Source organism: Corticium candelabrum, chromosome 2 (assembly GCF_963422355.1).
Source record: "Corticium candelabrum chromosome 2, ooCorCand1.1, whole genome shotgun sequence".
NCBI lineage: Eukaryota > Metazoa > Porifera > Homoscleromorpha > Homosclerophorida > Plakinidae > Corticium > Corticium candelabrum.
Genome location: NC_085086.1, coordinates 8701677 through 8725011, shown reverse-complemented (window position 1 = coordinate 8725011; position 23335 = coordinate 8701677). Strand labels below are relative to the sequence as shown.

At 40.4% G+C, this 23335-nt stretch overlaps 3 protein-coding genes and 1 long non-coding RNA gene across 5 annotated transcripts; 2 read left to right on the top strand and 2 right to left on the bottom strand.

Moving 5' to 3' along the window:
* Positions 1–1983: 1983 nt before the first annotated feature.
* LOC134176132 (uncharacterized) lies at positions 1984–4225 on the bottom strand. 2 transcript variants are annotated; one of them, XR_009969250.1, is made up of 4 exons: positions 4115–4225; positions 4012–4048; positions 3344–3465; positions 1984–2935 (listed from the first exon to the last, which is right to left on the bottom strand). It is a non-coding gene; the product is annotated as an uncharacterized LOC134176132 (long non-coding RNA). The 2 variants fall into 2 exon arrangements; XR_009969249.1 differs by lacking the exon at positions 1984–2935 and adding an exon at positions 3111–3276 and having other exon boundaries at positions 3349–3465.
* Positions 4226–10805: 6580 nt separating this feature from the next.
* On the bottom strand, positions 10806–11795 carry LOC134198600 (uncharacterized). Its single transcript, XM_062668016.1, has one exon. The coding sequence runs from the start codon at positions 11743–11745 to the stop codon at positions 10945–10947; it is 801 nt and encodes a 266-aa protein (XP_062524000.1). The 5' UTR covers positions 11746–11795; the 3' UTR covers positions 10806–10944.
* Positions 11796–14905: 3110 nt separating this feature from the next.
* Positions 14906–15958, top strand: LOC134176476 (cubilin-like). Its single transcript, XM_062643146.1, has 3 exons — positions 14906–15008; positions 15147–15485; positions 15549–15958. Exons 1-3 carry the CDS (start codon positions 14906–14908, stop codon positions 15956–15958), a joined length of 852 nt encoding a protein of 283 aa, XP_062499130.1.
* Positions 15959–17213: 1255 nt separating this feature from the next.
* On the top strand, positions 17214–19131 carry LOC134198479 (salivary plasminogen activator gamma-like). Its single transcript, XM_062667890.1, has 3 exons — positions 17214–17434; positions 17499–17693; positions 18122–19131. The coding sequence occupies exons 1-3, from the start codon at positions 17272–17274 to the stop codon at positions 19009–19011; spliced, it is 1248 nt and encodes a 415-aa protein (XP_062523874.1). The 5' UTR covers positions 17214–17271; the 3' UTR covers positions 19012–19131.
* Positions 19132–23335: the final 4204 nt, after the last annotated feature.

The window sequence follows — 23335 nt, the reverse complement described above, 5'->3', positions numbered from 1 at the left end:
AGAGATGGTGCAAATCATGGAAAAACTGCAGCTATATGTACCAAAATCTGGAGGAGAAGAATTGATGGAAGTTGAGGGTCGGGCTGTGAGCATTGACACGGAAACATTTGTTCCTATACTAATCGGAAGTGACCAACTTACTGCAGCTCGAGCAAGGGGTGCCAGCACATATTGACAACACAATGCCATGTTAATTGATAGTTTGTGGTGGTGCATGGTATTGGTGAATGGTGGTGGTGCATGGTGGAGGTGGAGGTGGTATAAGTATCAGTCTGTCTGGTGTATATGTGTTTATCTGCTGTGTTTTATTTGTTTGTTTTGCATGCTAAGATGTCTTTGTGTGCGTGCTTGTTGTGTGTGTGTGTGTGTGTGTGTGTGTGTGTGTGTGTGTGTGTGTGTGTGTGTGTGTGCACACGTGTGCATGCATGTGTGTGCACACGTGTGCATGCATGTGTGTGCACATGTGTGTGTGTGTGTGTGTGTGCGCGCACGCGTGTGCATGCATGTGTGTGCACATCTGTGTGTGTGTGTGTGTGTGTGTGTGTGTGTGTGTGTGTGTGTGTGTGTGTGTGCGCGCGCGCACATCTCTTCGTGTGCAAGTCTGTTCTTGTGCACATGCATTTGGTATGCATGTATAATACAGCGACTGTAATGTATGCATGAAGTACGTGATTTGTGTTGAATAGTTTATTTGGAAACGTCTTTATTCTGGGAAGTCTGCCCAAGACAAGGGAACACTAATCCAGCTTAAAAACTTGATAAATTGTTCTTCAGTGCATGGAGACCCTGCAAAGACCTAAAATCAACGGACGACTTTCTTCAAATGGTCTGGGAAGGACAAGTTGTGGCAGCAGCACGATCTCTTTTAGAACAAGACTCAGTTGAGTCAGGAACTCTGTTAAGCAGAGAAATTGTTAAGAGTTTTATGGTGGTGCCATCATCATCACACTGTCACACTTATTCCTGGTCACCCTCCTTTCGAGTGACAAGGTATTGCTGTATGCCATGGATTTGCTAACTTTAGGGTTAGTTTATCATGGTTTTCACAATGCAATACGGGAGGGCGATGATGAGAGGGTAATCGTATACTGGAAGGTAATGATGCTGCTCTTTAAAGGCACACACCATAGGAACTATGCGAAAGAAGCATTCGGTCTGCTTCTCCAACTAAACATTTTACCAGAGCAAGTCACAGAGCAAATTAAGTGATGTCGCTTTGTCAACCAGAAGGCTGGACTTAATACATTATTCCATGCAATTTGGCATTAGAATATCTAAATTGGAGAGTCAAAACTGTGCTGCATCGTTTGGGTGCAAATATTACGCCTCAAACTATCTTGAGAGCTAGCAAATCAATTGGGGCGGGTGACAGTATTTGCACTGCATTTGAGCACTCACTACACATACAACCTGCCTCTGAGTCTCATACTCCTCCAGATGACAGCAAGGACTTTGAGATGGCATTAGAAACTCTCATGGAAACGAATGTATTTACAAGAACACATGGACGAACACACAGAACTTTTGAATTTCAAAGACAATTTTTGAGAAGATGGCAGAGAGTAAGGTGTCCATTGGATCCGATCATTGCTGGAAAAACAACACCCACTAGCCTTCCTTCAGAGGGATGATTTCAAGAGTGGCTGTGATTCGGATGACGACTCCTATGATGCAACTATGCATTAATTAAGAGAGCATTGTTATGAAGTAGATTTTATGTTGTTATCTGTACTTTGAGCTCTTTAATTAATTGATATAATTAAGATGTGAGTGAAATGGAATGAGAAGTTTACAGTACCAGGTGTCGATCTGACCACTAGCTTCTGGCAAGCTAACAAGAAAACCCGGGGTACAATGTCATCATGTGTGTAACCTAACAAGAGGCAATAATTGTAAGTTGACAGTATTTGCACTCCCGGGCCTGTATTCACACTATGAAAACTATGAGACGGGCTCTTCACCAATTTTGATTGCTTACTTTCTTGACCATATGCAATAAATTAAATAAGTAACAAAACACAGGCCTCTGCCAGGTGCTATCAACGTGGTTTGACGATAATCTCAGTAAATGCAAATGTAAGAGCATAGCCATAAAAAATTACAGTATGGGCTGCTATAGAAATTTCAAAAAGGCTGTCAGCATCCACATAAACACGTTTGAGCACAAACATCACAACACCTGCATCTTGAGATGTGACTAAATCAGAATCTGAACAAAATACGAAGTCGTGGAACAATGTCCTACGGCGACACAAGCAACTATCTTTGCTATAGTGTTTCACTGCTGGAGTCAAACTCCTGTGTGCATTGTGCATGCAATTGAAAAGAATGGCTTGGGACTGATATCCACCTCGTCTTGTTTCTTGCACGTAGTCTTCAATAAGTGATGGAGGGCCCCAGTGCATGATTTGCCTGATGTCCTTACAATCCGCGCCCATGCCAAATGCTGTGGTGGCAATCAAGATGCGGAATGTGCTACCCTGCTCCATGAATGATGCAAGAACCTTCTGCCTCATCTTCACCATAGATGCACTAGTGTACATATCCACCAGTCTCAATTCTTGAAGATCTAGTGTCCCAGTAGGGTGAGTCAACTCTCGTCCTAATTTAGCTCTCAAAAGAAAGTAGATGAGCAATCCCCATACTTTCTGCAGAAAAGAACAGTTTGGGATATTCAATCCTCTGACGTCTCACATCTTTGGCTATACTCATACAAAACTCTTCCATAGGCACAATAGGGTGAACTGCATACCGAGTGTTGTCCCTTGCAGGTGATGTACCAACAACAGTGACTTTCTGCATTGCAAGTCGATCGACTACTTGGTCAAAGGTGGACTTGGTGGCAGTCGCTGTCAAAGCCATTACAGTGAGGTTTTCAGGAATCAGACCATGAACTGTTCCGATTTCAGCAAACGAGGAACGAAAGTCCTCACCCCTTTAAATTAAAGCACAAAAATTTTTGCTATACTTAACCAATCTAAAACGCTTACAAATCATGAGGCTATAGCTCGATCTAGTCCATGCCATGCTACCTACGCCCATGCCTTCATAAACCCTAACTCTGATTCATGAGCCCTAACTCTAGCTGATTAGTAGTAGACAAATCGAGCTATTAATGCTGTATAAATTTTAAAAGTGCCATTCTTCCACTACAGGTAAAAGTTGGGGCTCAATCATTACAGATAAATACAAACGTCTGTGTGTTGATCATTCACCAATTTTCTAATATTGACTTCATCGCCACACAGTTGTGAAAATGGCAAAAATCGTTACTCACTAACAAGTCTGATAACCATAAAGTTTTGCATATCTTTAGCTGAATTAAGTTAAGTAATATGCTTACTTTACATTGTCTCTGTTGGAGCTCTAACTCCACATAAGGAAATGCTGATGTGAAACAACAATGGACAAGACTGCAGTACGTTTCAGTTTGTAGTTGTCCTTCACTTTACAATATCAGACATCCTAGAAAATTCAGCAACAGGATCAATGTAACTTCTCAAATCAGTACTAAGCGATGTGATACTGCATGTCGTATATTATTGCATGCTGTTGTCAGTAAGTATTCAATCTACTTGTTTACAAGTACTTGACCATATATTTTATCACACGATTTTAATTCAACAAAGTAGAGCAACAATGCGATTACACCTGGTAGACATCATGCAGTTATACTATAGTGCAGAACAAGTGAAAGAGTTGACGTTAGAAAAAAGACAAAATGACTAGGCTAACTCCAAAGATGTGAGAAGATTTAGAGTCTCTATGCACTAACAACGACCTATTAAGTTGTTAATTAGCATAGACACGTTAATTAGCTAAAGACTAAATGCACTGAAATCACTCACTGTTCAATCTAGAACATGGTGTGTGTGTGTGTGTGTGTGTGTGTGTGTGTGTGTGTGTGTGTGTGTTTGTGTGTTTGTGTGTGTGTGTGTGTGTGTGTGTGTGTGTGTGTGTGTGTGTGTGTGTGCGTGTGTGTGTGTCGATGTGTCACACATGCGTACATACCTACACACTCTATCCTTCAACAGAGTATTCTCCAATCCTAGAAACAGAGGAGGAGTACAGAACAAAAACGCTAGAAACGTGCTAGACACAAGGATATGCTTACCTTTACATACTCTTGTTCAACGCGTTTCCATTCCACATCCAAATTAAGAATACTTCGCAAGCGAACAAACCACTCAGCAGCGTTGAAATGGTACAATGCGCGTGAACTTGCTAGTAGAGAAGCGCACGCTAAGGTATTGTAACGACTTTGGCCTTGGATTCCCGTTTGCTGCGCGCCAAGCACACAATATGCTAATTAAAAAATTTTAGTTTTGGCTTAATAAGGTTGGTTTTGGACCTAGTTTTGGTAACATATCACCGGTAATTATGCTACTCATCAGAGTATTACATGGTCATGCAGAGCTGTCTCATGCATCTCCGATTCTCGCGTACTGAAAGAGTGAGCCTAGCGAAGCAACTTTCAGAGTGAACGCTAAAGAAAGTTATACAGTGCGTACTCGCACGTGATTTGACTTGCATTACCGACAACTGTACTTCGTGTCACTGCACTGGTAAGCCTCTTGTCTGTTGATTTGTGCATCCGAGAAATAATATAAATTTCTTTCAGTTCTATTTTTCTTCCTGTTGTGTAATTGCCACGCCTCCTACTCTTGCTTCTTAATTAACACAAATTTTATGTTACAGCTAGATCGCAGCGGTGCGGAGGAATAATAGTTTATCCTGCAAAGCTGTCATTTCGATCACCTTCTAGAGGGAAGTTATCATGCTTGAACTGCCAATGGGTGATATCCTCACTGTTCCAGAAACGTCGGCTCAAACTTACTTTTACACAATTCTATCTTGGACCTGGAGATACTTTACGTTTCTACGATGAGTCGTCAGACACGTCTCGTCTTATTGTGACTTACAAGGAAAACGACAGGCCAGTATCTCTTGTGTCATCCGGTGACATCATGACGGTTATTATGGATACAGACAAGTGTGGTCAGGATTCCAGTATTAGAGCGTCTTTAGACACTATAGGTAATTTCTCTAATAAATACATTTGTATTTATAGTAAATATTTGTATGTTGAAAACGTACTTTCTAGATTCTGGTAAACTGTTTTATTTACCGCGTGCAAAGGAAATTTCAAAACAAATTCGATCTCCTAACTTTCCTCGACCCTATCCCCATAATGTAAAATGTCTGTGGATGTTCGTGAGAGGATCGGGTCTATTACTGTCAGCAGACATTACTATCAATTCGATAAGCACAGCAGGACCTAAAGACAAACTAATAATTCAGGAACCAATTGTACGTTCTAGATCCAATCGTGGCGTACACACGTTTTACGGAAACAAAACAGGAAAAATTTTTGGTAAAATCGAAAAGTACTGGTGTTGTGATGGTTTCAAATTAGACGAAGAGGGAAAACGGCTGCGTACTGGCAGAGTGTGGTCACCGCCATCTAACCCAACATGTAAAGGTAGTCTGTTTATCTAGTTATATTTTTTCTTGCGGTGCTGTTTGGCTGACTTTAGAATTGTGTTGCAGCTTTGAGATTTTGTAAAGTTCCGCATGGTATGGAAGTTCACGATAAATCACTGTACATACCTATTGGAAAAGAAATAGAATTGTTTTGCATGAAGGGATACAAGATTTCCGTTTCATTACGAACTTCTGAGCACAATTATTCAATCAACTCATTGTTAGCGTTATGCAACTGCAATGGCAAGTGAAACATACCTTCAGATGTATCGCCATGCCAAGGTAATTGATTCTAAGAACATATTTTGAAAAGTTTCTAATGCATACATTGAGACACCCGCAACATATAAACTTAACAATTTTACAGCTAATTATTCTTTAGAATAGTTTTAATTTTTTTATTGGCAAGTAAATTTAGCACAATCAGATCACAAAGCGACCACATACTAGCAAAAGGCGACTGGAAGCGAACAACTTCTTACAAAGACGGTTGAGCACGCACGCTCGCTTCATCAAGAATACAGATCTCACCTGAACGAATGAGACCATAATCTGGCGTAGGCTCACGTGGCCAGACGTTCGACGATCGAGAAAAGGCCAACATGCGATTTGACACACAATGACATAAATGTATCATTTCAGTCCTTCCATAACAACTGCATAACAGTTTTTTGACTTTGTGGCCGTTCTCTGAATATTGGATAACAAGCACTTGAATTTACTCACATACAATACCCTTTAATTTAAGTGTTAAAAATGATAATTTCGGATTAATGCAAATAAACATTTACAATACTATGGTTTACAAAGATGTTAGAAAATATTCGAATGGACAGCTTCAGGCAAAAAGAAAAGTTTGCAAATTTATTTCAAGAAACTAGCGATTGCTAAAACAAATAAATGTATTTATTATTTTCCATTAAGTCTAGGTACTCTGTTAATTTGCTATTTTAAGCTAAAATGCTTACAATTTCAAAAATAGAAAATTTATGTCAGTTAATTATGTAATAATTATAATAATTTAGCAACATAACTTTGCAACAATTTAATATGCATAAGAATTTTCAACACGGATATTAAATTTTTTTTTTAAATTAACATAAATATTTTATTTAACAAAAATTTTAATTAAGATGACCATTGTAGACCGCCGCCGCCACCTCCTTTACCCGGTGGTATGATCATATACGAAGATAACAACACCTTGAACTCGATGTTTCTACCCGGGTCAAGAGTAATTTATACTTGTCCAAGAGGGTATGGTTTGGATGGTATACCGTATTGCATTTGCTCCAGAAATCTTACCTGGGAACCTGTTGCTAAACTACACAAATGCAAAGGTATGTAATAAAAATATTAATTTTATTTAATTAATAATATGATTCTAATAACGTATTTGTTTAGCCAAGTTGCCCGTTTGTCCATTACCTAAATCGCCAAAGAATGGACAAGTTGTAAACGTGACGTCGTTAGGAAAGGGAGGCACTGCTTCTTTTGCATGTAATACTGGATTCACGTATCGTGGACACATGTCGCGGACTTGTACAACTGATGAGTTGAACAACACGTTTTGGGACGGACAAGAAGGTTCCTGTGAAAGTAAGATGTTCTTTATTACAGATACGTATGTTTGATAACTGCTCTTGCTTTTGTGTTTGTAAAAATTGTTTCGCTTATTGTGATTCTAATTTTAAAAGATTTCTGTCGAATGAAAAATTCAGATTATCGAGACAGCAACAATACTAAAAATTGAGTTATATACCACCAATAATTAAAATAGATTAAGCTCAGACAGTATTTTCTTCTAAAACAAATTAGATAGTACTAACAGAATTTTGAATTAGAGAATAATCGCATCATGGCATCAATTAACTATTAATGATGAAATTTAATTTTATGAGTTTTAGCTAAAATGGCTGTTGCATATCAAAAGCGTCAAATATCAAATGCTTAGCGTAGTAACAACAGAAACACGTTGAAGACGGAGAGTTCTAGCTAACCAGGAGGCTAGTCAGTGCGTGGTATTCTAGGATGGCCAGTTGCGCACTTGAACAGAAGCCATGCATTGTGTTTATTCATTGGCGTAGCGTCTATTCAACAGGACGGTCGTCGTCTACTGCTTCCATCATGGATGCTAAGATGCACGCAATCGGATGTGGAGAATTAATTAAACAGCGTAGGCTATTGTTGAGACGCTGCTTGACGTGTGAGGTTCACAGAGAAATCTCTAACTACGTCTTGACCACATCCTGTAAACGGCAACTCGTGGGTGTTGCTCGAGTACTTATGTGTCGTCGTTACAGGCAAGAGTCATTGCTAGAGCCGCCAGAATGTTCTCGCTGTTAGTCACACTTGTTCTTCTCTCGCTTACTTCGCCGTCGTCGGTTCTATCCCGTGAGACTCAACGGGAGTCACCCAACAATGTCAAACCTGAATCGAGAAGGAGTCCCGTTGAACAACGAGATGTAGCGTCGAGCGAAACGAGACCGGTCGAGGACGTCGTGCCCTTAGTTGTCGGCAGTTCGATCATCGTTCCAGACACTCACAGTGCGACGCTTGAACGACAACAATACGAGGACGTAGTCTACAGCACTCTGTTCGCCCAGTTGGAGTCCGACAAGACGCTGAGCGACGAGAACCCATCGAGATCCTATCGACAGCCACTGGATAGGGAGTGGTTCCCCAAATACGCAAGTGTTACTTCTAACGTCGGTTGGCTAAAACAAAAATTCTCGCTCTTTATCTGGTTCAATGAAGGCACGGACTTGGAAACCGTTCATTTCGATTCAGGCAGTGAACGCGGCGGAGTTACGAACTCCGAGCAAGCGGTTCTAAGACAGTCCCTAGATTTGTTTTTATCATCATGCAGCAGTGAGTCTCTTCTCTCCACGTCTAACGGTACGTCTAACGCTACGTCTAACGATATCATCAGACTGGGAAAGTACGGAGTTTTTCAAGTTGGCATTGTGACGAACAAGAGCGGCACGGTTCTTCTCAAATTGTTCTCTCTCTACATGGAGACGTTTCAATCTGTTAGGAGAACACACGGAAAATTGCACGTCATGGAGCTGAACGAAGCCAGATACAACCAAGTTCGACCATTAGTGGCTGAGAAGCTGGGGGCAAACTCGAATGAGCTTATTACGCCCATCAAGAAGTGTGATCACAATCATGGAAGTAGTGGTAGTGCTTGGGGTGGACTGTGCACAAGCATGCTATTTGCGTGCTTTTGTGTGCATGCGGCGTTACGCTCTTTGTTCTGATAGCCTGCGGTTTTGTCGTTTCGTGTGACTTCTTTATATTCCTATAGCTTTCAGAAATTTATAAAAACAAATTTCTAAACTTAACTATTAGCAGCAGATATATAACCCAAAAAAATTAGAAAAGGGTAACTATAGCTTTTATATTTCCTGTATATCACCATGCAACAATTTCTTGAGTTTTAACATATATCACTATATCAAATTTTATGCTGTTGGGAAAGGATGTAGATAAATAAAAGAGCAATAAACGAGAGTTGAAATCAAAGTGTGTGTACTAAACGCAAATTTAAGTATTAAATTATCAAATTGTATGAGTTTTTGCAGTTTCAGAGATCGTCATTGATGTGTTTATTCTTTTACTGCAATATGAATGTTTAGGTTGACAGCTACATAGTTCAATACATAGACAGACAGACAGACAGACAGACAATTTATTCTCATACAGATTCTACTTGTACATATGCTAGTGTTTTTGAATACACACCAGTCCTTGCAAACAACAAAGTCATCAACTAATGTACTTGCCTTTGAATGTCAAAGTAAAATAGTCTATCTAAATCACCACGATTAGGTGACAGTTTGAAAGTATTCTAAGGATAACTTTGGCATTGCATCTTTGCAGAACTGTAGAAAATCTTTTTCTCCAATACGACATGAACATGGAAGCATTAAAATTGGCTTCCTGTACCCCAGCATCCACAACTCCGTCGTCCATGTGACTAGGAATACACCACTTTTTACACTAGCTGTTGTGTTGTGAGTAGTAACCGTTATATATGCTGCAAGATCGAGACGAATGCTCTGTGTAAATCCACTTCAAGATCCAATGAACAAATCGCAGATAACAAACATTTGTCTGAGTTTAGTTTAGATACCAGGCACCTTGAGCATTGTTGATATTGCAACTATTAATTATCAGGAACGTTTCATTATGTACGTATACATTTCAATGTACCATGCAGGTCATGCACCCCTAAATCAGGTCCCGGATCCAGGCCTTTGATAATGAATTGCTAAGCAGAGCTTCAGATCTAGAACTCACAACAAACAACGCAACGTCTCAGAACAAATAGCGCAGAAGCACGTGCGCACAAACGAACGCAAATATCATGCTAGTACGCAGTCGACCCCAAACACTACTATTTGTATTTCCGTGATTGTGCGAGTTGGGATGACACATGGTGATGGGCTTGACAAGCTCGTTCAAGTACTTTCCCAGCTTCTCAGCCACTACACTTCGAACTCGATTGTACGAGTCTTCGTTCAGCTCCATGACCTCGACCTTTTCGTGCGGCTGTAAGCTTTCCGCTCTGTCGCAAGCTCTCTAGAACGACCGTCGATAAATTGACTTTGTCCGCTTGCTGATCGAATTTGGCAAATGAGGTGGAACCCTCTACGACCCAACCGACGTTGCTAGTAACCTCTGTGTAGTTTTTGTACCACTCTAGGGGGTCCTTGTGGCCCTGCTTTTTGTCGGACGCCAACTGAGCGAGCAGAGTGCTGTAGACTGCATCTTCGTATTGCTGCCGTTGAAGCGTGCTCGCCTTGGTTGCAACCACAACATCATTTAGTATTCAAACAACAACATTCTTTAAGACACACGCTGTACAGGACCTTTCTACCTCATGCAACGACCTGGCCAGGCAGGTCACGATTATGCGCGTGTGCGACTGTAAACCTTTTTCTGTAGACGATCTTCTTGCACTGTGTGCTTCAGACGTCTCAATAAACATGTGAATACTATGCTTTTGTTAGCAGACTGAACACGTACGTTTGTTCTCATAGTATGTACACCATTAAGTACTATTGTAAAAATATCCATAAGCCTAATTAAGACAGCCATGTGACTATGTCTGTAATTTGCTCAAAATCCAGAATTTGATGTTACAAAATAAAACCATTTTATTGCTCGTTCAAAATTGTTTACCCTGAAAGTATTTTTGAAATGTGCTAACCCTAGAATTTTAATTCATAAATCCAATTATGTATAATAGAGTCTACTTGGTTAGCTCCATGCTTGGATACATCTTCACTGTGACACTATCAGACACATTTGATTTATGATTGTTCTGCCAGCCATTCACAAACCACACACTAGACAATTTGTAGATCAGCAGTCAGCTAAAGCGTAGTCAACACTCATAGCAAATGAGCAGATTTATACTCAATCCAAATCCGCATGCCTTCACCTGGAATATCACACTTTGATGGGCTTAATCATCAAGTTCCGGTATTTCTCCAGTTTCTGAGCTACCACACTTCTCAGTTGATTGTACACCTCTTCATTCAGCTCCAACACTTGTACTCTCGCGTACACTGTCAGACTCCTCGCACTCCAAGGAAAGAACAACACAGAAGACTCCTCCACCGTCGACGCATAGTAATAAGATCCAAACTTGAGACGAAGCACGCCTCCGTCGTTGCTTACAACTGCAACCTGAAAAATTCCCGATTTCCCAAGCTTACTGCGATTATTGAACACAGAGAGAGGTGATCTGTTAACAGACTGTCGCAGAGCTGCGGTCGACTTCTCTACAGCCGCCAGTTCGGTGGCTGTGAGCTTGCCACTGCTATTCAGAGTTTCACTAACAACTGTAGATAAATCAACTTTGGAGGCTCGCTGCTGGTACTTGGAAAATGTATCAAAAGTTTCTATGGTCCAGCCAAGGTGGCCTGTGACGTCGTTATAGTTGCTGTACCATTGGGTTGGATTCTTGTGGCCCAATTTCTTGTCAGACGCCAACTGAGCGAGCAGAGTGCTATAAACCGCGTCTTGGTATTGCTGTCGTTCAAGCGTCTTGTCGGGAACGATGATCGAGCTGCCGACGACGAGTGGCACGACGTCTTGACCCGGTGCCGGCGCGCCTAACCGTTCAGGGTTCCTTCCTGGTTGGGATCCCGGTCGCCCCAATGGCTGCCTCTCGATTTCTCGAGCCCTGACAGCGTCTGGTAGAGAGACGGAGAGCAGAAGAAGAAGGGTTAGAACGAGAGAGAACATTACAACAGGTCTGGCTGCTTCCTTGCAGAGGCCAGACTTGAATACTTGACCCGGTGCTCGTTAGTGCTAATAGATTCCTGTTGCAGGAAGCGATCGCGACATGCACACGCCCTCTACGCCCACACAACCATCTCAACAACGTTTCAGCAAACGCAAATGTCTTGTTGTGTTCCCTCCAGCCCACAGTTAAAGCAGATTCGCTTTCTACAAGTGCACGAAATGAACAAGGAGAGAGCAAACGCGGTCTAGATGTACGAACCATCCACCGCGTGGTCGAGCACGTGAGTACGTGAGCGCGAAGAGAGGACTGAGCACGAGTCTACGAGGTCACACTACCGCGTGTTTGAGGAGGCTTTGGTTTCTCCAGGTTCATGCGTAGCGACGCCACTAGAACATTATAGTCTTGAAGCCACCTGCATGGAGCCAGAATGTCTGGAGCCAAGCCTGGCATCGTCGCTATCCTGATTCATTTCACAAAGTTCAATTTATATTTAAGTTAATTTAATAAAACAAATTATTTAAACTATTTTAATTTAATAAAAATAAAATTGAAAAGAAACCTCCTGGAGCGAGCCAAGTCAGTCTTCGTCGCCATAGTGATTTGCCTCGTACTATCTATAGACGCAGTGATTAACTTAATAATTGCGGTCTCGGATGCCTTGTAGTCCCGGATGCTTCGCTACCTTACCGCATGCCTAAGATTACATCGCTAATAATTTTAGCTAGGAACATGGCGGACGTTAGAGCCACAACGTAACGTCATGGATTTCCTGACTTCCTTGGGTGTTTGCAGGTGCATGACCAAAATGGCGCGCGACAAGACGTTGCACTCAGACATCACATGCCAACGTGGCAATCATTCGTAGATCCACTTTCAATAGCAAATTTCTTAGATTCATATATTCACCTTATTTTGGCAACGTTTAGTGCTAGCTAATTAGCAGCAGATGTAGCAAATACTTTTATTAGTGAGAATTAGCATCCAAGTCCACAGTTAGAGCAGATTCGTTTTCTACAAGTGCACAAAAGTAAGCAATCCTGCAAACAGTCTAGCACGTGTAAACTTCCAAGGAAGTCAGGAAACCCATGTATAAAATCGTCACCGTCTAGCTGTAAAGTCTGCCCAGTTCTTATCTAAATTGGCAATATAATCTTCGACATGTAATCAGTAGACTTCAGGCTCGTAACTCCTGTGGGGCGCAAGGGGCGCAAGGGGCGCACGCACCCCTCCAGATTGAGCACGTGAGTTCTTGAACTTCTTGAATCAAAATCAAAATCAAATCAAAATTGAAAACGTTAATTAGACCATATTGCATATGCGGTATTGCTGTAGGCCTCGCGTGTGTTATCTAAATATATAAAACACACGCGAGGCCTACAGCAATACCGCATACGGGAGCTCGAAGTACCGTATACTGGATACCAAAAATGCTCAGTTGAAGAACGATTGATAGTTTTCCGTGTATAAAACAAACACGCACAACTAAACCAACTATAATAAGGTGAATGTCTTGAATAAACAATTAAATTGACCGATTTCCACCTCCGTTGGTTCTTCGCTCGCGTGCTCTGCAACCGTTTGTGTCTTCTTTGGCGGGATCTTAGTATTTGCTATAAGGCCGACTACTTGCTGTGTTTGTGGTTGTCATAACTACCACAGACAAGTTGAGTAATCGTTAGCTTTCGCTTTTTGGATCTTCTCCAATTTCCTTCTCTCTTTAGATTTATTAATTAATGTAGCATCTGTCATGTCGCGATTGCAAGTATACCCAAGTGAAGCTCAATTTTTAGTACTCCTACAGGCACTGGTACGTGTAAGAAGTCGTTATATCGTAAATCTAGCGTGCGTTAACTCCAGTGCACACTAAAGTACACACGTACTACGTACTACTAATTATCACCTGCTGCAATGACAACTTTTACGTTGCAAGCAGATAAAGATTTGATTAGAAGGTAACTCAAAGAACGCTGTCAAGTACTGTACCGTTTCACAAGGGCCGCTGTCCTGGCCGACACCCGAAATGAGCCACGCCGCGCTAGGCAATCCACATATGAAGCCCTGATACCATGCATGTGGATGGGCTGGTTATTAATTTGACTCAAGGAACGTCATCTTCCGTCAAACAAAAGCTATTCAGCACAACAAATTGCTTCGAATTCTTCAATATTAACGAGCTCTAAGTCATTTGCCATACTACGCGGCGCTCTGCATACTGAATCGACAACTGGAAACCGGTCACTTACGCACAATTGAAATTCAGTCGATGATGTAATGCTAGCAAGGAAATTTTAAGATAAACAAGAATCTAGACAGTTTGGCTTGGGAAATTGTAAAGGACGGTTAGAAATTTGCAACAAAAAATTTCTAAACTTGAATATTAGCAGCAGATATATAACACAAAAATTTACAAAAGGGCAACTACAAGCCCTCTAAGCCTATATTAACTTTCTCTCTGATCCGCTTCTAAACGCCAAAGATCGGTTCAACACAAGTCATGTTCTCTTAACGCTTAGTGGTATCGTATACGGGACATCTAGTTTGCAATCACGGCAAACGGGAGTTAGCCGTAGACCGGATTTGAAAATTATCTGTAGTGAAACGTAAACCGTAAATATTGATCATAACAATGGCAGCTGTTTGCAACTTCTGACCTCCATCGATCCAGCAGCTCGAAAATGCGGTAATGAACTGCTTCGAATCGATCCGGCTGTCTGGTGATCGATGCATGCATGCATGTGTTTTGTAGCTCTCTGCGTGAAACCAAGAACTAGCTTTGTATCTGCGTCACCGCTAGATTTTTAGTCAAGGAAAGGCTTTGTCTGTCTTGTTTGTGTTAGTAGAATCTTGCCCCGCCCTCATCATCTCTCAGTTGCGTTGTGTTAGAAGAATCTCGCTCCGCCCTCATCCTCTCTCGCTTCAACTTCTTGTTCAATCGACCTCTGTTTGCGTTGTGCAACAGCGACGTCTCATCTTTGCGTCGTGGGCGTTTTGAAAGAGATCGCACGCCCTAGAAACGTAGACTACTCACTCATTGTACGCCATTCCATTGATAGTACAATATTCTCTTTGTCATCTTTGATATTGAAGTAATCAAAGGAAAGCTGCTTGCTAGAGAAATTCTACAACCTGAACAAGCGCGTTCTTTATTTTTTTTGAAAAATGACGGCTCTAGCGGCCTTCATCACGGTTCTGGTTATACAGTGCGTACTAGCACGTGATTTGACTTGCAATACCGACAGCTGTACTTCGTGTCACTGCACTGGTAAGCATTTTATCTGTTGTTTTGTGCATCCGAGAAATAATATAAATTTCTTTCAGTTCTATTTTTCTTCCTGTTGTGTAATTGCCACGCATCCTACTCTTGCTTCCTAATTTAGTTAACACAAATTTTATGCTACAGCTAGATCGCAGTGGTGCGGAGGAATAATAGTTTATCCTAAAAATCTGACATTTCGATCACCTTCTAAAGGGAAGTTATCATGCTTGAACTGCCAATGGGTGATATCCTCACTGTTCCAGAAACGTCGGCTCAAACTTACTTTTACACAATTTTATCTTGGACCTGGAGATACTTTGCGTTTCTACGATGGCTGGTCAGACACGTCTCGACTTATTGTGACTTACAAGGAAAACGACAGGCCAGTATCTCTTGTGTCATCCGGTGACACTATGACGGTTATTATGAATACAGACAAATGTGGTCAGGACTCCAGTATTAGAGCGTTTTTAGACATTATCGGTAATTTCTCTAATAAATACATTTGTATTTATAGTAAATGTATGTTAAAAACGTACTTTCTAGATTCTGGTAAACTGTTTTATTTACCTCGAGGAAAGAAAATTTCAAAACAAATTCGATCTCTTAACTTTCCTCGACCCTATCCCCGTTATTTAAAATGTCTGTGGATGTTCGTGAGAGGATCGGGTCTATTACTGTCAGCAGACATTACGATCAAATCGATAAACACAGCAGGACCAAAAGACAAACTGACAATTCAGGAATCAATTGTACGTTCTAGATCCAATCGTGGCGTACACACGTTTTACGGAAACAAAACAGGAAAAAATAAGAAAATAAAAATAAGGAACAGTTTGGGATTTACTATCATGTTTTCTTCGGATTCAGTAAAGAAAGGAAAGGGATTCTCACTTAGTGTTATCTCACTTCATCAAGGTAATTTGCTAAACAATGTTTCAGCGGAGTTTGTTTAAATTTGTGCTTACATATGAATAAGGATATTGCAATTATTTACTGTTTAGCTTTCCCTTGCCCCAGTCCAAGTCCTCCGATAAATGGAATGGTAGATGTCCGAAATTTTGGTAAAACCGCAAAGTACTCGTGTTGTGATGGTTTCAAATTAGACGGAAAAGAAAGACGGCTGTGTACTGACAGAGGGTGGTCACCGCCATCTAACACAACATGTAAAGGTAGTTTGTTTATGTAGTTGTATTTTTTGGTGCGGTGCTGTTTGACTGACTTTAGAATTGTGTTGCAGCTGTGAGATTTTGTAAAGTTCCGCATTATATGGAAGTTCACGATAAATCGCTGTACATACCTATTGGAAAGGAAGTAGAATTGTTTTGCATGAAAGGATACAAGATTCACGTTTCATTACGAACTGCCGAGCACTTTTATTCAATCAACTCATTGTTCGCGTTGTGCAACTGCCATGGCAAGTGGAACATACCTTTAGATGTATCGCCATGCGAAGGTAATTAATTCTAAGAAATTTATTTTCAGAAGTCACTAATGCATACATTGAGACACACGCAACATGTAAACTTAACAATTTACAACTTATTATTCTTAAAAATAGTTTAAAATGTTTTATTAGCTAGGTAAATGTAGCCCAAGAAGATCACAAAGCGACCACATAATAGCAACGTGGCCAGACGTTTGACGATCGAGAAAAGGCGAAAATGTGATTTGACACACTATGACATAAATGTATCATCTCAATCTTTCCATAACAACTGCATAACAGTTTGTTGACTTTGTGGTCGTTCACCTCTAAATATTGGATTAAGGAAAAGCTAATTTTTAACAATCACTTGAATTTACTCACATACAGTGCCTTTTAATTAATTTAAGTGTTAAAAATGATAATTTCGAATTAATGCAAATAAACATTTACAATACTTGGGTTTACAAAGATGTTCGAAAATATTAGATAGGACAGCTTCATGCAGAAAGAAAAGTTTGCAAATTTATTTCAAGAAACAAGCGATTGCTAAAACAAATAGACGTATTCATTAGTATTCATTACATCTAGTTACTCTGTTAATTTGTTATTTTTATCCAAAAATGCTCAAAATTTCAAAAATAAAAAATTTATGTCAGTTAATTACGTAATAATTCTAATAATTTAGCAACATAACTTTGCAACAATATAATATGCATAAGAATTTTCAACACGAATATTAAAATTATATATTTTAAAATTAACATAAATATTGTATTTGACAAAATTTCTAATTAAGATGACCATTGTGAACCGCCGCCGCCACCTCCTTTGCCTGGTGGTATGACAATATACAAAGATAACAACACCTCGAACTCGATGTTTCTTCCCGGGTCAAGAGTAATTTATACTTGTCCAAGAGGGTATGGTTTGGATGGTATACCGTATCGCATTTGCTCCAGAAATCTTACCTGGGAACCTGTTACTAAACTGCACAAATGCAAAGGTATGTAATAGAAATATTAACTTTATTTCATTAATAATATGATTCTAACAACGTATTTGTTTAGCCAAGTTGCCCGTTTGTCCATTTCCTAAACCGCCAAAGAATGGACAAGTTGTAAACGTGACGTCGTTCGGAAAGGGAAGAACTGCTTCTTTTGCATGTAACACTGGATTCACGTATCGTGGACACATGTCGCGGACTTGTGCAACCGATGAGTTGAACAACACGTTTTGGGACGGACAAGAAGGTTCCTGTGAAAGTAAGATGTTCTTTATTACAGATACGTATGTTTGATAACTGCTCTTGCTTTTGTGTTTGTAAAAATTGTTTCGCTTATTGTAATTCTAATTATAAAAGATTTCTGTCAAATAAAAATTTAGATTATCGAGACAGCAGCAATACTAAAAATTGAGTTATATACCACCAATAATTAAAATAGATTAAGCTCAGACTGTATTTTCCTCTAAAACAAATTAGAGAGTACTAACAAAATTTTGAATTAGAGAATAATCGCATCATGGTATCAATTAACTATTAATTATAAAATTTAATTTTATGAGTTTTAGCTAAAATGGCTGTTGCAAATCAAAAGCGTCAAATATCAAATGCTTAGCATAATAACAACAGAAGCAGAAAAATGTTTAATTGATTTGATCAAATTATTTGTATTTTTTCTTTTCTTACTAGGCTTTTGCAAAACTTGTGGCACTAGTGTTGCTCTCAAATGTAGAAATCAACACAATGGCGTGTGTCGTTCGGAAACAGGTGCGTGGCCTTGGATGGTTGCCATTTACAGGCTGCATCGAGGCAATTTCGTGTTTCACTGCGGAGGCGCGGTGATTAGCGAATGTATGATTTTGACTGCAGCTCACTGCCTCTTTGGTCGCAACATTACTGAACTCTTAGTTGTTGTCGGAGACACGCAGCGGTTTGTAAAAGAATTTAGCGAGAAAACATACACAATTAAACAAGTTTTCATACATCAGGAATATGATCCAGTCTCTTTTAATCGAAACATCGCTCTGATAATGTTGCATTGCAAAGTCACATGCTCTCCATACGTACGAAAAGTTTGTTTGCCAACTCCTCAGGACAATATCTACTACCGTCCGGGGACCGAGTGTATAGTAGCAGGATGGGGAGCCACAGAAAGAAGAGAACTAGGTGGAAATTCAAGTGCAAAATCGACAGCCATGAAAGAACTTCATCTTCCCATTGCAGACAAAACTATTTGCATAAACAGTACCTCGCCTCAATTTCAAATTGATGTCACAAATTATACAGTTTGCGCGGGAGACGGTACTGGCAACAACAACGTTTGTGATGGTGATTCAGGAAGTCCTCTCTTTTGTAGACTTAATAAGAAAAAGGAGATCGACGATGGCAGTTACGTTGTCATAGGAATAGTCAGTTGGGGAGAAGGATGTGGTCAGCCCAGAAAGTACGACATATTTACACACTTGCTGAATCTGATGGATTGGGTCAAAGATGTGATGAGTATAAATGAATGTCCGTTAGCCCCCGACGGCGCAAAAGAGGAAGACTTGTGCCCTAAACCTCCAAACAAACTGTTCTGATTCTAGTGCATCGCTACAATGGCCGACATAATGTCGGACGCTTTTGTGATTAGTATAAAGTAGACGTAAAATTAGTCTGCAGTTTGCTTATGCAGGTTTGTCAGTTTCTTCAGCAGTTAATGGTGCAAAGATTTGCTTGAAATTGCGTCAAAAATGTCGTTGATGCCAACTCAAAATAGACGATATTTGGGGGCGGAGCTTCTAGAGCATGCGGAATCTCGAGGGTCACACGCACTTTTCGCCGATCTCGTTGTACATAAAGTCTACGCTTCCGGGTCTGCTTCTGAACCGTAGATCATCTTGCCGTTGACCAGGCCTTGTAATTAAGTTCACTACTTACCATTTCGTGCATCTTGCGAGAGACTTTGCTTCCGTAGAGACGCGTAGGAAGCCATTTCTTGAGTACGGCTTCTCGAAGGTAAAGGGACTACTGTACACGCTGAAGTCGTCTGATTTACACTCTGAACAGATGCACGTGGATTGGCAGCACAGACTACTCATTGCCTAACGATGAATTAGTTTTGACGAGTGAAATCATGCCATCTGGAACCCATTTGGGTAATCATGCAGACACGTAGGTGTTCCGCGTTGTTCCTGGGCAGTCTAGCTTGCTCCTGTATATATGTGAGGGGCCAAGTCGAAGTTCTTACTGTGATAGCTTGCACTCGATAAGTACACTGACGCGGATTAGAGTACAGTACACGTACTCTGTAGTCTGATTTACAATTAGCACTGCCAGTCTACAAGTTCCAGCTAGCAACAGTTAGGACTAAACTAACACAACACATACGCACTATTTCATAGCTGTAATGTCTAAATCAGAAAGCAGAGGCTGTTCTACCCTATCCGCAGTTGCTAAAGACACAAAAATGAGATGTTGATTGTTGAAAATATCACGGTGGCGTTGAAGCTGATGGTTTACGTCGGATAATTGAACAGCAAGCAAATGAAATAGTGCAACTTTAAAATATTAGAGTTCTCGAGCAAGGCCTTGCATCTGCAGAGTCTGAGTTGCAAGGAAAGGCATTCTCACTCAACACACATACTACCAAATGATAAAATCAAGTTTTACAGGTTTTGCGTCGAGAAATGTGCTTGATACAGTATGGAGATCAACTGAAAGCAGCCAAGACAATTACTCTGTATAGCAAAAAAATCAGGCCAAGATACATCAAGTGATGTAAGCTCATGAGCTCGCCGCCTAGTCAACGGTAAGATGATCTACGGTTCAGAAGCAGATCCGGAAATGTGGACTTTGTGTACAGCGAGATCGGCGAAAGGTGCGTATTACACTCGAGATTGCGCATGCTCTAGCAACCCTACCACAAATATCATCTTTTGCTTAGACCAACGTCGTATTATTTAATTGAGGTTATTAGTTGAAAATAAATTTTTAGATTAATTAAGAGCTCAGGCAGCAATTGTAGGATCAAGCACCTAAAGGTTACATGTATCCCCGATCAGCTTGCAAACTCCAAAATTCGGTTCAACACGTGTCGTTGTCTTGTCCACATACCTCCTTCGCTGTATCGCATACGGGACATCTGCTTTGCAAGCACCGCATACGGGAGCTAGCGGTACCGTATACGGGATTTGAAATTCGTAGAAAAGAGTAAACTCGCAATTTTGTTTACAACAAAAGCTGCAAACAGATTGCGACCTCAATCGAAGTAGCAGCACAGACATGCCATGATGAGTGTATTGAATGGCTTTGTGTTACTTAAATCTTGTCCCGCCTTGATCCTCGCGGTCCTTCACACCACTAATGTGGACAGTGACTCAAGTAGAGATACAAACATGTAGTGACACCTCCTGAATTCATGGAATCGGCTTGGTGCTGATGTAACGCCCTAAACTTGTTACTCTGCTGCGTCCTACAGCTTGCACAGGCTGCACGTCATTTTCTACTAATGTACTCCTACTATGCAATGTGTTGCAGAACTGTGCATAAGAAAAGCGAAACCAGGTAGGAATCGCGTTGGCTTTTGTTATCGTTATCTTGGTGGAGGAGCAAACTCATGCAATTTGCATACAGTTATTTGGTTGCTCAGAAACATAAATGTAACTAAGTACATATGTAGATAACTCGATGTGTACAACTGTAGAGAAATGCAGAAACAAGACTTTTCTGAAAACGAGCCATCTCGATTTCCTGACCAGCATGTGTCTTCCTGCATGAACTGCAAGTGGGTCTTATCTGTTGTTGGCAACAAGCGAGGCAAACTTACGTTCTCAGAATTTCTGCTTGGATCTGGAGACAAAGTTCACATTTATAATGGTCATTCAAAGAAGTCTCCACTCATTGTTAGCTACAGAGACGGCAACAGTCCAACAGATGTTGTATCATCAGGGAGTTCGATGACGGTAAACGTTATTTCAGATCGTTGTGGGCAGAATCCTTTGATAAACGCATCTTTTGGAGCTATTGGTAATTGTAACAATGCTGGTAATGTTAGAGCTGTATTTATTTAAATATTTTTATTTTAGATTGTGGAAATCTGTTTTATATGAAACATGGAAGGGAAAAATCAGAGCAGATTTAGTCTCCTAACTTTCCACAAAAGTGCCCGAACAAATTGGACTGCATATGGATGTTCGTCAGTAGTGGGAATTCACTACTATCAGCACGTGTTAGCATCGAGGTTGTCGACTTACTGTAGAATCACGAGACAAACTGATCATTCAGAAATATCTGGAAGTCTCTAGATCAAACAGCCAAGTGCATGAGTACCATGAAAAAACTAAGCGAAACGAAGCATTAACATTTAGAAACACACCTGGATTTACATATTTTATTGTGATCGAGTAAACCGGAGAAAAGGATTTTCACTGAATGTTGTTGCTCTTGCACAAGGTAATTCTTTTACATTATTGATTTGTATTATCGTAATAATACTAGGTTTTTGCACGTCTTCATTGTCCTATTCCAAAAAGGTTTCAAAATGGCTTCGTGAGTCTAATTTACTTTGGTAGGACTGCCAAATATGATTGTTGTTATGGGTATAAACTCTACGGAAGTAATAAGCGATCTTGCTCTAACAGAAGATGGATGCCATCAAACACTCCTACATGCAAATGTATTAGAACTATATACTGTTGTTTTCTCTTTCCTTTTTTATTTGCTTCTATCATAGCAGTGAGTTTCTGCACTTTGCCGTCGAATATGGAAGTTTCGAATGGATCTACATAAGTGGCAATAACTGCTGCCAAGTGAACCACATCTTTCAAAAATTTCTGGATCCGGCCCTGGATTTGCCTCGTACTCTAGATGCAGTAATTAATTAACTTAATTAATAATAGCGGTCTCAGATGCCTTGTAGTCCCGGATGCCTTGCTACCTTGTACCGCTTACAACCTGGAATCGCGAGCAAAGCGCGAGGGTACACAAATCTCCGTGACACCGGAACTGCATGCCTAAGATTACATCACCAATAATTTTAGATAAGAACATGGTGGACGTTAGAGCCACAACGTGACGTCATGGGTTTCCTGACTTCCTTGGGTGTTTGCACGTGCATGACCAAAATGGCGGGAGACAAGACGTTGCACTCAGACATCACATGCCAACGTGGCAATCACTTCGTAGATCCGCTTTCAATAGCAAATTTCTTAGTTTCATATACTCACCTCATTTTGGCAACGTTTAGTGTTAGCTAATTAGCAGCAGATTTAGCAAATATTTTTTTGTGAGAATTAGCTTTTTAGTGTTCCCTCCAAGTCCACAGCTACAGCGGATTCGCTTTCTACAAGTGCACAAAAGGAAGCAATCGTGCAAACAGTCCAGCACGTGTAAACTTGCAAGGAAGTCAGGAAACCTGTACGTCACCGTTTGACTGTAAAGTCTGCTCGGTTTTTATACCTAAATTGGTAATATAATCCTAGGCATCTAATCAGTAGTACAGTAGCCTCAGTGTTGATTACAGTCCCGGATTATGAATCCAGGCGCGGATTCAGTGTTCAATTTTGCTTGGTGTCTAGTTAATATTAAAAGAGAGATCAAATGACGATGCGACGACTATCAGCAAATATAAATTCTCTATCAATAGAACTGTAAATTTCATTCTATATCTATGCCTAGCGAAGTCATTAATAATAATACCTTTAGAGTCGCCTTAATTAATTAATTAAATCCCCGTGTAAATATTGCTGCATAACATCCGAAAAAATGAGTAACACACACCTCCATTCCCGGGAACGTAAGCCCGTATGATAGATCCGCGCCTACCGAATGCACATGGTGATCACAGATCTGCTTTCAGTTGCAGATTTCATAATTTCATATATTATTTTTGACAACATGTAATACAGAAAAGAGAGGTCGTGT